This window comes from Helianthus annuus, chromosome 15 (assembly GCF_002127325.2).
Source record: "Helianthus annuus cultivar XRQ/B chromosome 15, HanXRQr2.0-SUNRISE, whole genome shotgun sequence".
Lineage (NCBI taxonomy): Eukaryota > Viridiplantae > Streptophyta > Magnoliopsida > Asterales > Asteraceae > Helianthus > Helianthus annuus.
The window spans coordinates 171,171,735-171,186,576 of record NC_035447.2 but is presented as its reverse complement, the minus strand read 5'-3'; the positions used below and the strand labels follow the sequence as shown (position 1 = coordinate 171,186,576).

At 36.3% G+C, this 14,842-nt stretch overlaps 2 protein-coding genes, 2 non-coding genes and 1 pseudogene across 5 annotated transcripts; 3 read left to right on the top strand and 2 right to left on the bottom strand.

Annotated features, from left to right (window-relative positions):
• Positions 1–196: 196 nt before the first annotated feature.
• TRNAK-CUU lies at positions 197–268 on the top strand. Its single transcript has one exon. It is a non-coding gene; the product is annotated as a tRNA-Lys (tRNA).
• Positions 269–1,902: 1,634 nt separating this feature from the next.
• Positions 1,903–1,975, top strand: TRNAK-CUU. Its single transcript has one exon. It is a non-coding gene; the product is annotated as a tRNA-Lys (tRNA).
• Positions 1,976–3,008: 1,033 nt separating this feature from the next.
• On the bottom strand, positions 3,009–3,669 carry LOC110910726 (copper transport protein CCH). The gene is made up of 3 exons (XM_022155326.2): positions 3,600–3,669; positions 3,436–3,511; positions 3,009–3,319 (listed from the first exon to the last, which is right to left on the bottom strand). The coding sequence occupies exons 1-3, from the start codon at positions 3,606–3,608 to the stop codon at positions 3,198–3,200; spliced, it is 207 nt and encodes a 68-aa protein (XP_022011018.1). The 5' UTR covers positions 3,609–3,669; the 3' UTR covers positions 3,009–3,197.
• Positions 3,670–5,183: 1,514 nt separating this feature from the next.
• LOC110912789 (protein YAE1) lies at positions 5,184–11,976 on the top strand. Of its 2 annotated transcripts, XM_022157599.1 has the most exons (6): positions 5,184–5,370; positions 7,908–8,010; positions 8,588–8,673; positions 9,247–9,368; positions 10,437–10,741; positions 11,751–11,976. In XM_022157599.1, the coding sequence occupies exons 2-5, from the start codon at positions 7,908–7,910 to the stop codon at positions 10,738–10,740; spliced, it is 615 nt and encodes a 204-aa protein (XP_022013291.1). In that variant the 5' UTR covers positions 5,184–5,370; the 3' UTR covers position 10,741; positions 11,751–11,976. The 2 variants fall into 2 exon arrangements, with proteins under 2 accessions (XP_022013291.1, XP_022013290.1); XM_022157598.1 differs by lacking the exon at positions 11,751–11,976 and having other exon boundaries at positions 10,437–10,895.
• Positions 11,977–12,783: 807 nt separating this feature from the next.
• On the bottom strand, positions 12,784–14,403 carry LOC110914419 (annotated as a pseudogene).
• Between the last annotated feature and the right edge of the window lie 439 nt (positions 14,404–14,842).

Here is a 14,842-nt window from a genome sequence, read left to right as displayed (position 1 = left end):
GACCGGATTGTGGCAACACATAAACGGTTTGTCTCAACTTTTGGACCCAAATTCTTGACACTTTTTACAAGTATCTCATCTACTTTCCCCTTGTTATTTCGATGGTACTATAGCAAACTCAACTTCCGAAAAAGTTGTTGCATCAAGAAAACAAGAAATTGTTATTGATAAGCGTAAAACTCATAAAAAAACAAAAGCCCGTCTAGCTCAGTTGGTAGAGCGAAGGCTCTTAACCTTGTGGTCGTGGGTTCGAGCCCCACGGTGGGCGAATTAGTTTTTAAAGCTGAATTGTTTTTGTTAAACCCACACCACTTTTGTTGGGCAGTAACCACACAACTAGACCACTAATGATTTGATTTACTTGCAGCCAGGGGTGTTATTTTTCTGGTTTTTGGCTAAGAAAAAGTGACCCTATAACCGACCCATTTAAAGTTCGGGTTACTCGGGTTTGGATTAGTTCGGGTCGGGTTGTTCGGTTTTCGGATTTAGATGTAAAATGAAAAAAAAAGAATTTTTTTTTTTCACAAAATATCATCAAATATATCATGTTGTTAAAAAACATCATCACAAGTCAAACATCATTTAACAGAGATATGATATGATAACATTCAAAAGTCTCAAACTCAATGTTTCAAATACAAAACACTCCAAATCAAATTGCATTTATAAAAAAAGACAAATAATGTTCAGGTTTTTATTTGGGTTTCAAGTTTCGGGTTATTCGGGTTGGGTTGTTCGGGTTTTTGGTTGGGAAAAAGTGACCCGATAACCGACCCATTTAAGGTTCGGGTTGTTCGGTTATTCTTTAATTCGGGTTCAGGTGACTTCAAATTCGGGTTTGTTTTCGGGTTTCGGATAAAAAAGAACAGCCCTACTCGCAGCCGTCTAGTTTGATTTCAATTCAACTTTGTTGTTCATGGGTTCTGCTTTATGCCTTTATCGGTCTCTTATTTTACACACACACACACACAAAAAAAAAAAAAAAAAAAAAAAAAAAAAAACAATAGCTTATCTAGCTTAGTTGATACAACGCAAGGCTCTTAACCTTTTGGACGTGGGTTCTAGCCGCAGGGTTGGCGGATTGGCCCTTTGTATACACTTATAACTATAACGTGCATTATGTACTATTTGGGCTATTGGAGTTTTTATTACTCATTCTTTTCTTTAGAATATAAGGTGGTTTTAGAGGGCTTATATTGTGTAGGATGCCGCTAGGCCAAAAACCTGATAGGTTGGCTCGCTCATATTATGTGACTTGTTATCTCTCAAAAATGTATCAGTCGTTGGGTAGTTTTTTACAGTTTGCTGACATTTGACATGGATGTAGAGATTTTTTGGCGTAGGGGAACTTTCTTAAGAGTTGTACAAGTTGCTTATCGAGAGACTAGATGCTATCAATCTTTACTAGTTTATAGACCATGTTGATCTTCGATAAAAGAAAATTTCTCTTGTTTGAATAAGCGAGATTTAGATTAAACACATATGATACTATAATCATATCCGTAAAGTTAAATACTATATACAATTATACAAAAATATGGGTTGTAGCAAGCTATGTGTATACAAAGTTGATGTAGGAGCTGCTAGAATCATACCTGGACAAGGTGGACAAAGCCCAAATGTAAACATGGATGAAAACATCCCAACTTAAAAGGGGATAACTTGGGCTACATTTGGAGTTACAGATAATTGGAAGGTCTCCATGGGCTGGATTGTGGCAACACAAACGGTTTGTCTCAACTCTTGGACCCAAAATTTTGACCTATTTAAAAGCTATCTGATCTATTATTTCCAACTTGTTCTTTCAATGGCACCATAACCAATCTCGCAGATGGATATTCAAACAGATGTTGCATCAAGAAAACAAAGTATGTATAGTGTAAAATTCATGCAGAGACAAAAGCCCGTCTAGCTCAGTTGGTAGAGCGCAAGGCTCTTAACCTTGTGGTCGTGGGTTCGAGCCCCACGGTGGGCGATTTGGTTTTTAAAAGTTTTCTACTCCATTTACTTGCTATTTTTTCTCACTTTTATGCTGGGTTCTCTTGCTGGGCCAGTCTTATCTTTCTTGGGCTCAGTATTCGGGTTATGTACTTGGGTCATTTGTGTATGTGTAGGTTGGACCGTAGCACTTTATCTCCTTACATGGTTTTGACATAAATTACACCATATACAAAGAAATTCTTAGTCATATACCTATAAGCATAGGGAACATCTAATCTTTTATCCTTCATCCTTTAACTTTTTTTTTTTAATTTTGCGGGATTTATATGTTTTTGATAACACAGTTTTGAAAATAGATTATGCGTTTTGAATAATCAAAATCAGATAATTAACTGTAACAAAACGTGATGTTGAAAGATAGTGTTTGGATTTGATTATGTTGCTTGATATCACAATAATCAGATAATCAATTATTTGAGTGTTTGGCAAATATATATTTAAAAAAATAAACAAGTGAAAATCCTTTTCTAAATGCAAATAATAAATTTTTGGAAAACTGCGTTTTGTTGCAGTAGGGGGGGGGGGGGGGCTGCTTTCGGAAAACGGCGTTTTGTAACTTTCTAAACGCAAATAATCAATTTTTTAATTTTTTTACCCAAACACTCAAAACTGATTATTTACGATTTCAAAACTCAATAATCTAAAAATCTCCTTCAAAACTCAACCCCAAACACCCTTAGTGTCATAGTGTGAGTTTCATTGGAAAACACTAAAACAGTGGGGAACCGACTCAAACGAATTTCGATTGGACTCATTCCAATGACGTTGGAACTAGCTCGTCGAACCCTAACTAGGATCTCTTAGCCCTAAACTCTAAATCCTAACCCCTAAACCTTAAATATACTAATCGAATCAAATACGAGTTCATGTAAAAAAAAATCAAAAAATTCGAAAAATTCATTTTTCGATTCGATGAACACCCCTACGCGCCCCCCCCCCCCAATTTTATTATGATTATTATTTTTTTTAATTAATCACATACTCATGTTTTTGTCATTTGACTACACTTAACCAAACGTAACCTTATCATTTGAACTCGAAAAATTGAATAGTAATGTAAAAAATGATATCAGCCAGCTAGTAGTATTACAAGATCATCCTGATCACTCTCTCTCGACTAACATCACAAAACGCGTGTTACATTACAATATTAGTTACACATCATTCTCAACTAGGTAGTAGTTTGTTGTCGAATCTTATTCCCAATTGCTTGCTTGCTTACCGATCTTTTGTAAAGCTTTAATCACTTGTTCATTTGTTACATTTCCCTTGACTATCACCTTGTTTAGCTTTGTATCGATGTCATATGCTTCAATATCTACACAAAGTAACATAGTGTAAACTAGTGAACCCGCTCGAAACTAGACCAGACATGATTTGGACCATCATAAGCTATGTAACCGACGAAATAGAAAAAAAATGAGATGAGTGTACCTTCAAATTTTTTGATGGTCTTTAAGATCTTCTTGATACATTCTTCACAATGTAAACCTACCTTCAATTCTACCACCTATTTCAAAATAAATAAAAAAAGATTATGTAAACATTTAAATATAAATAAGTATGTTTTAATTGCAGAAATGTGGTAGCAAACTCACATTAGCCATTGAAAAGGAATAATATGGGTTTCAAAGTGTTGAGAGGAATTTGTGAAGCAAAGTGAGGAACTTTAAAGGGGTTAAAAGTGGGGGAATTGGATTCTGACCATCTGGATGCCAACTTCATGTCTCCTTTTTGGCTTCTTTACATAATGTGAACCAAATGTGACGCATTACCCAATACCAACCGTACAGATAATGTGTGACGATATACGGGTAGTTACTCCTGTATACCAATCACAACATGGAACAGGTTACTAGGTTGGCACACCCGACACCCATGTCCAAATAACTAAAACTGAGACTGAGACTGGGCTAGGATCCATCCATACGCCTCCTAGTAACCTTGTATCACACTAATACCTAAAAGACGATGCGATAATGAGTAGAGTAAAGTAAACATAAATCTATCGAATGATATTAAGTCAAAAACTTTAAAAATCAGGTCATAGAGTTGACGGACAGTCTAATGTGACAAGGTGCCAAAGATGTTCGGAATTCCAATTGAAAGTGATAGTTAACGAAGTTATATCAATCGAACATGATACAAGAGGAGGGTACGGATCCTTATCTAATTAGTTGTTACGCACACTTACAAATTAACTAGATATTAGTGTATGTGTGATTCGTTAACAACCTACATCACGGTCACTTTATCTTATAAAAACACATACGTATATTTGTTTACTGAATGTCAAAGACGTGTTTATTCACATTTCCAATTTATAATCCCAAATTTTGTTGAAGTACTTATACAAATAGGGGTATTTCCAATTTATAATACCAAATTTTGTTGAACTACTTATATAAATAGGGTTAGATTTTGGTATAAACAGGTCTTAACATACAAAGTAGCTTAACATGAGAAAGAGAAGTGAAAAAGGGATTTTTTTTTTTTTTTGTAATTTTTCCCCATCTTATTAAACACATATTTTACTCACATAATCTAAAAAAATATGTATTTACACGAGTAGAGTAATCATAATTATCCTAGAGAGTAATTACACATAATTACTCTACTATAGTAAATACATTTTTTTTTACATTTTGCAACTAAACATGATACTTAAGTAAATAGAAAAAAACTCATTGTATGTTAAAACCCATTTGTATTTGATCTTTACACTATACATATAAATCTCTTTAATTTTAGTAACCTCTATCGGGAAACTCTGAGAAACCTCCTCCATTTGTCACTTTTAGACATAATAACTCTTCATATATACCTGGAAAACAAATAAATAAGGGTTTTTAACAAAAAAGAAACACGGTGATCGAAATATTTCTTGCTAATACTTATGATATACATCTTCTTGATAATCATCGTTTTCCTGTCTGATTGCTCACATTATTATCATCGCCTTCCTAATTGTCATGAACCCTAATCTTCAAGTTGGTTTTCGAATCGTTTGAATAATTGAGTAAACGAGACTGCGAAGGAACATGAATTTTAATTATATATTGAACATAAAATTGGAATGGACAAAAATACCCTCACATGAGGATATTTTTTGTTTGGATTTAACAATTGTTATGACAAATATGTTAACGTGTTACAAAATCAAAACCATAAAATCTAACACGTTACAAGAAAAGTCACAAAGAGCAAAACCTTATCTCTCATTGACATTTTATCAAACACCTTTCGTGCATTCCTCCTCACTCAAATCCTACTCAAATTTCGATCTTTTCCGTTGCATACGTATTCAATATCACTCGTAATTATCAACAAACCACTTTGAATTTCACACTCATAAGTGATCAACCTCAGGTGAGCAATATTTTGCTGTAATTGATTTCAGGAAGCTTAGATTGCCGCTAATTTGTTTTGAATATCTAGTTTATGTGTTTTGAACGAGCACTGCATCATCAGTTATAATCGATATTTGCGTTTTATGGGTGATTTTAGTGGTATTTATGATGTATAATTTTGATTACATGATCAGTTTGATATGTGATGCACACCAAGTGTTTGATAAAATGCTTTAACGAGAGTTTTAAGTTGCTAAAGAAAAAATGAATGTCCTCCAAGTTGCTAAAGAAATATAGAATCTGTAAATGTTAGCATTAAAACCTTAGAAGTGATCAAACATAGAAGTTCTCTTTGGAAACAAAAATGTCTAAAACAAGCCTAGAGCGCGTCTAAAACTCCTAAAAATTGTATTTTTATACTATGCGTATTGCTTATAAAGGCCCTCATTTTTATGCACCATGCACCGAGTCTTAAGGCTCACCCTTTGCGCCTTGCGCCTTCATAGTCATCTATGCCTTTGACTCTTTGCTTGTAAGGGTACACATAAAATGCAGAAGAAAAACAAACAGCACCCGTAAGTTTAGGTTTGTTTTTTGAACCATAGTTATTAAACACACTAGGCGCACTCAAGGCGCATTGGGCTCGTCTAGGTCCTAGGCGCAAAGCGCAAAAAAAGCGAGGGCCCGAGAAAAATAAAACGCATAATGAACAAATTTAAAAAATATATTATGTATTAGAAAAAGAATACTATTCTTCAAATAAAATAAACAAAGTCTATTATGTAACACTTTATATCATCTAATTAGTACCAAAATATTAGTGTAGAAAAGTAGTTTTCCTTGATTAAAAGTAGAAATTTGGCTAGAATCTTGTCGGAATTTAGCCGGAAACTCTCTGGAATCTAGGAATCTTGCCGGAATGTGCGCCTGAAACGCCATCTGGAGAGTTAAAGCGCAATTTCCTCGACTTAAAGCGCAACTGCCTCACCTCGCCTGAAAAATGGGCCTAGGCGCAAGAGGCGATGGCTTTTACAACTATGTTTTGAACCGTTTGTTTAATATGTGCTTCGTTTATTACTTTGTAGCTTGTACAACATATATAAAACATGCATTATTTTACAATTTGTGGTGAAAAGAGATGTTGGAAATGGAAGACACGTATTTGATGTCTATACATACAAAATGTTCTTTTATGAGGTGGATTGTGAACATGAACAAGATTCAAAGTGCGTGTTTTATCGTATAATACGTGGTTTACTGCTAACTAACTTTGGATTAATGACCATGTTTGTGTTTTACTAAGTGTGTGATGTTTCTATGTAGAGTGAACATAACAAAAGACACCATAAGTATAGTTTAAAAATAGAGTTAATTACTGTTTTCGTCCCTGTGGTTTGTCGAAAATCACTATTTCAGTCCATTAGTTTAAAAATTGCGATTTCAGTCCCTGTGGTTTCACTTTCGTAACCATTTCAGTCCACCTTGTAACCATTTCAGTCCCTGTACTAACATAATAAATGGATTGAAATCGTTACGAAAGTGAAACCACAGGGACTGAAATGGTTACGAAAGTGAAACCACAGGGACTGAAATCGCAATTTTTAAAGTAATGGACTGAAATAGTGATTTTTGACAAACCACAGGGACGAAAACAGTAATTAACTCTATAAAAAAATATATATAATTGCCTCGCGTACGAAAAGCTCGCTGCTTTTGCACTTTGCGCCTCGGTTTTAGACCTCGTTGCTTTTGTACCTTTTGCACTTTTAAAACCAAGCATGCAAGTGTAGTTTTAAGTATGGTTGTAAAAATCCCGACTAGTCTCCGATTAATCACTAATCGGAGGTTCACCGATTAATGGCCGATTAATCACTAGGCGGTCAATGGCGGTCCTATTCTGGCCAAATTCCAGACGCCGGCCAAATTTCGACGAAACCTTATAAATTCCTTCCACTTACTTAAAAAAAGTGTCAATGAGTGGTTAAAAAATATCTACTTTAGAAAACTACATATAAAAATGTGTGTATATATAGATAACTAAAAATTTCATATAAAATCTCGTTCCGATTAATCTCTATTAATCCCGATTAATCGCTAATCGGTACCCCACCGCCCGACTAGCGCCTAGCGATTCTTACAACACTTTTTAACATACATTTTGACTATTATGTATGGAAAAGTTTGAAAAAGGGCAACATAACGTTTTGTTTGCCTTGTTTATGATGAAGTTACTACAAATCTAGTTTAGTTAGTTTACTACACGAGAAGATGTAGTTGGCTTAAATATAGTTTAAACTTTAAAACGCGAATAATAATATCAGAAGCATAAGAGCAAAATTGGATCAAAATGGGAGGTCCAGAAAATGCGAAAAGACTTGTAAGGGTACAGATGGTTTGAGTCGAACACGATTGCTAATAACACAAAATTATAAGATAATTTGTTTAAAACAGGAGTGATGTTACGTCTCTAATTGTTGTTTCTTCTTGTTGTCATCATGTCATGTCACCTATACGCTATGCTAATTGACAACGGATATAAACTGTCACGTTACACAGATGGATAGAAGTATTGCTGACGAGCTCTACTCAGGAATATCGGTACCGAAAGTAGAATTGGATCAACCATCAGTTCGTTGTATTAAGCAATCCCATCCAGTAGGTATACAATCCAGGTTCATTGTTTTGTAATTTATAAAGTAGACGGTAAAAGTAGGGGTGCAAACGAGTCGGGCCGAGCCAAGCCCTAGCTCGATTAACTTATGTGAGCTCGGCTCGGTTTGATTTTTGTTTTCAAAGCTCGAGCTCGGCTCGTTTATTATCTATTAATTAGTATATTAATTATTAAATAAAAATAAGATAAATAATAGACTTGTTTAGGCTCGCCAAACTCGATAAGTGAAGCTCGGGCTCGTTACTAAACAAGCTTATTTTTAGGTTCGGGCTCGGCTCATAAACAAGTTTAAATAAGCTCGGCTCGGCTCGTTTACTAGACAACTTTAAATAAGGGGTAAATGTTAGTAAATATTAATAAAAACTAAGGGTCGATAAGGCTCGATGAGCCTGACGAGCTTCACATGCCAGGCTCGGGCTCGATAAATAAACGAGCTTTATTTTAGACTCAAGCTTGATAAGGCTCGGCTCCTTTCAAGCTTTCTCTCGGGCCTGCACCCCTAGGTAAAAGTATTAAGTGAAGTTTTATGATTTAATTAAAACATATAATTACTTTTTAATTTCAGATGGTGAGGATGAAGAGTGGTGCGGAGATGATCCATCATCTGATCTTGATAGGGAATGGCAAAGAAGAAAAAACCAATTCCATACGGTATTCTTTAGCTCACACACACACATGGGCGAAGGATAGTGGGGGCGGGAGGGGGTGGCCGACCCCCCGAACTTTTCACTCAGTAGTGGAGAGTATGTAGTTTTCGTATAGAAAATTTTGGGTATATACGTTTTCGACCCCCCGATCGGAAATCTCAAGCTTCGCCACTGCACACACACACATACATACAAACGTAAAATAATCAGGTTTTGTGCTGTCATATTTAGCGCGTTTATTAAATGGGTCATGATCAGGTTGACATGTTTAACCCATTTACTTAAACAGGTCGACATGCTAACCCGTTTACGATCCATTTAACCCATATATTACAACCCATCAACTCGATTAACATGTTAACAACTTGAGTATCTGCCATCCCATTTGACACGTTTAGATAATGGGTTCAATGGGTTATGTTCGAGTTACATGGTTTTTAGTATGTGCATGATTTTGACACATGATAAATATGTGGGTCATGTTCGTGTTGAATATCTGAAACTTGTCAACCGACACACCCCTGCACGTATAATGGTGGTGTATCACATTTTACGTAAATCTTGAATACTTCAACAGATCGGATACCGAGATGGACTTTTAGCGGGAAAAGAAGCTTCGGCACAACAAGGTTTCAACATCGGCTTTAAGGAATCGGTGCTCGTTGGATTTAACTTGGGTCTTGTTAGAGGTGTCACTGGGTATGTTTCTTTTTTGAGTTAATTATTGTTTTCGTACCTGTGATTTGTCAAGAATCACTATTTCAGTCCATTAGTTTAAAAATTGCGATTTCAGTCCTTGTGGTTTCACTTTCGTAACCATTTCAGTCCCTGTGGTTTCACTTTCGTAACCATTTCAATCCATTTATTCTGTAAGTACAGGGACTGAAATGGTTACGAGGTGGACTGAAATGGTTACGAAAGTGAAACCACAGGGACTGAAATCGCGATTTTTAAACTAATGGACTGAAATAGTGATTTTTTACAAACCACAGGGACGAAAACAGTAATTAACTCTTTTTTTTTCTTTATTTAACTAACGTGACAATTATTTTACACGAACCCGAACAAGATCCGAACCCAAAAATTGTGTCAAACACATGAACCCGAACACGACCTGAATATTTGTGGGTTTACCCGGACACAGCCTGTTTAACCGAATTTTTTTTTTCTTTACACAAATTAATATTTGCAAAATAAAATTTTACAACAAAAAAACAAATGTATATAAAAAATACATTTTAATTATAAGAGGCCGGTTATTGGTTTATAACATGCGATTTTGGTATTTTTTTAACATCATGCGAATTTTGCTTTTTTACTAACATGCGAAGTTTGATTTTTCTATAAACATGCTATTTTCATTTTGTTTTGAACATGCGATTTTCATTTTTTTTAACGTGCGAATTTGATATTGCGTACGCTTCGTACGTTAAGCCATATTGTACAATACACTTTTTCTTAATTATAAAATCTTATGTCAATTTCTCTTATAATATAATTATTGCGTAAAATACACAACGAATTTAACTTATGACATAAACACACTTTGAAGAAAGTAAAATATAATTTCAATTGGTTTAATGGGTCAACCCGCCGAGTTCACGGGTTCAACATGAAACTGATCCGAACCCGTTTAGACTAAACTCAAACCCGCGAATTCATGTTAGGTTCATGTCCTGTCAGAAATTCACACACCTAACGATTGATAATCAGCTTTCTTTATTTAACGTTTTCCCCCTCACGTTGGTTATACATTGCAACTTTTAGAGCTCTGAATTGCCTTCCGGGTGAATTAAGCGAAAAGATTATCGAATCATCAGAAACGAGAAAGAAGTTCCACCAGTTATATGAATCGGTGAATAATCTATCAACAACAGATGCATTGAAGGCTTTTGGTGATGATCTTTCAAAACGAGAAGTCAAACAGGATGGTCAAACGGATTGCAGTGTTCTCGATAGCTGCTATAGACAGCTTCAGTCTCTCGTTGTCGAGTCCCCTGCTATCGAGGTGCAATCATGGGATAAAACAATCGATGTTTCATCTTCAGGCAAAAAACCTTCGCGTGAATGAGGTTTGTTTTGCGACCGTGATACAAACAGCTTGTGATCAATGAGTATCTTATTAGTTTGATATTACAACTTTTAATGATCATGGTACAGTCTGTTTTGTTGTAGACATATGGTTGGTATTGTTAAATTACGATTTTGGCCCCTGTGGTTATATCACTTTTACCCTTTTAGCCCAAAAAAGAATTTTTTAACATCTGAGTCCCCAACGTCTTTTTTTCTAACCCTTTTGGCCCCTAACGTCTTTTTTTCTAACCCTTTTAGCCACTAACATTTAATGGATGGGGTTACTGATAGGGGCCAAAAGGGTTAGAAAAAAAGACGTTAGGGGCTCAGATGTTAAAAAAATTCCTTTTTGGGCTAAAAGGGTAAAAGTGATATAACCACAGGGGCCAAAATCGTAATTTACTCTACTTGTAATCTATGAGATTAAATATTTTTTTTGGGGGTTGCTTTAGACTTTGGGAAAAGAAACATACTTCAGAAATTTCAAGAGGCTTTTTGAAAATTTTAACTTGCTGTCAATGCGAATGTGGGAGTATCTCACAGCCTGCTGGTAAACTTCTGTAGAGAACATAGATCCAATGTTTTAAATACCAGTATGAACCGGATATCGGACACGGGTCCGGTACGATGAAGGCCGGTAAAACCCGAATACAATATGTCTTATGTACCGGCGGTAAATCCGGTTCTACCGGTTCAAACCGTTGAACCTGTTTAAATTATCTTAAAATTTGATTTTTAAATTTTAATATAAAGGTAATACTGACTTTCTATATTTTTGTTAATTAACATGGTTCTTTCCATTCCAATATTCCATTATTCCATCACTGTAGAAATTACCCACGTTGTCCAATGTAATATTGTTTATAGGTAATAAAAATGCTTTTAAAATACTTAATTTTTTTTTAAAAGAAAATAGTTGTTTTTTAGGTAATACCATGATCAGTTATATGATTCCTAATTAAGATTGAATTATATTTTGCGATGAATTTGTATTTTATGGAATTATAGAGTTAACGGGTTTGGATGAGGGGAGAGAGAAAGATGTTGTGGTCTGTGAGAGGGGAGCCAGGCAAGCTGATGTGGAGGGATCCTTTGAGCTCTAGCATTTTAAAGAAAAGATGAGTATTAGCCTTGGTGTTAGTTAAACTTATAAGAGTAAATTACAAAAATTGTCCTTAATTTATACTAAATTTCAAAAGATTGTTCTTTGTCTTTATAATTGATGGGATTCGTATTTTATGTTTACAAATCTTGCACGTTATGTACTTTGTCTCTAACCAATTTAATTTTTTTCGTTAAATAAGATCATCTATGTAAAGGGTATTTATATCTTTTCCCATTCTAATATATAAATAATTTAAAGAAAAACAAATAACATAACCTACCCCACCACACCACATCCTCACCATTTCTCTCTCTAACTGTAACGCTTGTCGTGGGACTCGAACCGTGATCTCTGGATTAACTGTAAGAGCTTTAACCAATAAGCCAACTCAACATTTTTTAACCGTTTCAGCATTTGCTAGTTTTATTTAATTATAACGCTACATCTTCTTAAACATAGGTTAAAATTTGTCGTTCTCTATCAGGGGCGAATATAGCTTGAGACAAGGGGTAGCCCCCGCTAGAGATGGGCATAAAAACCGGTTCCTACCCGATTCCAGTGGACCCGACCCAGACCCGGTTCCGGTTCCTACCCGGCTAATAGTAGAACCGGTTCCGGGTTTAAAAAACCCGTAGGTTCCGACCCGGTTCCACATTTTATAAATAAAATCGGTTCCTACCCGGACCCTACCCGGACCCGGTGCGTACCCGAAACCCGGTTCCGTGTATTAAAAAAAAACCGATATGCTCATCTAAAAGACTAATAAGTTACTGCTTACTAAAAGTCTAAAACCATGTGCCATTGTGCCCACTGTTTTTTTTTTTACAAATATAAAATTCGTCGATATATGTGAGGTGAAAATAGAAGAGTTAAAAACTATTTTATTTTTAGACCTCAGGTGTAGGTCTGTACAAAAGCATGACCTTTACTGACAAATTCAAAAACACTATTTTCCAAAGCTATAAAAACACCATATTCTAAAGTCATTCACTCCCATTTAGGTATATCAACAATATAAGACTCCAACACCACCGTATAAACCTTCCCATCTTTCTCAAACTCATTAACCGACGTAACCGAAAGATAGTTATTCAATCTATGCCTCACCACCCACCACTCTAAAGCTCAAAATATGCTTCTCATCATCCAACAACTCCAGCCGTTCAGTACTCGTGGAGGCCGGGAGGCCCGATATGACCGTCACCTCACGTATGCTTCCCACACCACCATCCCCAGATGGGCATAAATACCGGTTCCTACCCGATTCCAGTGGACCCGACACAGACCCGGTTCCGGTTCCAAACAGTACCCGTACCCGGTTCCATTGAACCCGTAACCGGTTACGCCGGTTCTATATTTATTTACGTGTACCCGGGTTGTACCCGGACCCGGTTCCACCGAGAACCCGGTTCCACTCAGTTGTATCCATACCCGGTTCCGGGTTTTAAGAATACCCGATTTTGCCCATCTCTAGCCCCCGCTACCCTTTAACGCTTCGGCGGTAGTGTAAATTTTGAAAAAATTTAACGTTTTTTCGATTTCGTTGCCCCTATGGAAAAGAAATTTTTGAAACGTTGCCCCTTGACGTTTTTTCTAGACCCGTCATTGTTCTCTATTTAAACCAACAAACGCTTTTCAAAGAAGTCATATACACATATAGATTTAAAGGGCTTGAGATTTGCCTTTTTACATTGTCGATATTCGGTGGTGGTTACGCTGATGGTGTCGTGCGACGGTGACTATAGCCGTAGCCAAAAAAATTACAATGGGGCGACGATGGTGGTCGGTTTCGAGGTTGTTTGATTGGAAGACAAGGCCGGTTGAAGTTGGTTTGTGATGATAGTGGTGGGCTCAATCTGGGTCAAAAAGGGTGGTGGCTGGTGGTTGCTGGTAGTTGCTTGGAAGAATGATGGTGGTGACATGGGTTTGTTTCAGGGTCTGTTGTATGACGAGGGTGACAACGGTCTCGGTGATGGTGTATGACAGAGGCTACTAGGTTGTTTAGGAGGGTTAGAGGCAAAACACACGGGAGGTGGTATGTGCTGGTGGTAGATGGTGGCGGGTGGTGGCGGGGATAAAGAGAGAGAAGAGGGACAGAGATAGCGCATTTAGGGTGAAAAGGGTGATCATCACATTCCATCACCTATCACACTATCACACCCAACTCATTTCATCACATTTCACTCATCACATTTGTAATGGTCATCAGATTCCATCATTCATTTTTAATACAATATAAAATATTTTCTTGCAAAATGGTAAAAAGTTAAAAAAAAAAAAAACAACAAAAACCCGGTTTTCTAGCCGAATATTGGTAGGGATGGCAAAAAAGCCCAAGCCCGATGGGTATACCCGAAACCTAAAACATACGGGCTGGGTATACCCGAAGCCCAATGGATATGGGCCGGGTACGGGCTTAAAAATAGAAAAAAATCGGGTATGGGTACGGGTATGGGATTTAGTGATACCCGCCCGATACCCGGCCCATTTACCCGAATTATAGATTTCCATATATATAAACTTAGTAAATGTACTTATTACCTCCTCTATAGTCATATGTGGCTATTTATTTGGCAAGTGTTTAGTTAACATATAACTTATTTTTAAGCATGTATATTGGATATGGAAGTTATCACCCTTTATTATGTGGATGTTTTATGCAAATAGGTGGTCCTGATACAATTATTTAATTAAGTAATCGTTTTAATTTAGTTTAGTATATGTGGTCTGATTATGATATGTAAGTTATTAGTCATATTTTCATTTATTATAGTTATTAAAATAGTAAATTATATAAACATCAAAGTAAAAAATGCATATTTGTCCTAACATGTATTTTTAAGAAATTAACGGGTATACCCGATACCCGCGGGTATGCCCGATACCCGACGGGTAATTACCCGAAAAATACCCGACGGGTAACAGGTCGGGTATGGGCCAAAGAATTACAACCGGGTACGGGCCTGGGATTATCAATACCCGGCCCAAGCCCGAC

Excerpts from the sequence above, each read along its gene's own strand:
- LOC110910726 (XM_022155326.2), bottom strand. Across the intron at positions 3,320-3,435 it reads GACCATCAAAAAATTTGAAG|ATATTGAAGCATATGACATC; the intron begins GTACACTCATCT and ends TACTTTGTGTAG.
- LOC110912789 (XM_022157599.1), top strand. The coding sequence starts at position 7,908 with ATGGATAGAAGTATTGCTGACGAGCTCTACTCAGGAATATCGGTACCG. Across the intron at positions 8,011-8,587 it reads TAAGCAATCCCATCCAGTAG|ATGGTGAGGATGAAGAGTGG; the intron begins GTATACAATCCA and ends TTTTAATTTCAG. Across the intron at positions 9,369-10,436 it reads CTTGTTAGAGGTGTCACTGG|AGCTCTGAATTGCCTTCCGG; the intron begins GTATGTTTCTTT and ends TGCAACTTTTAG.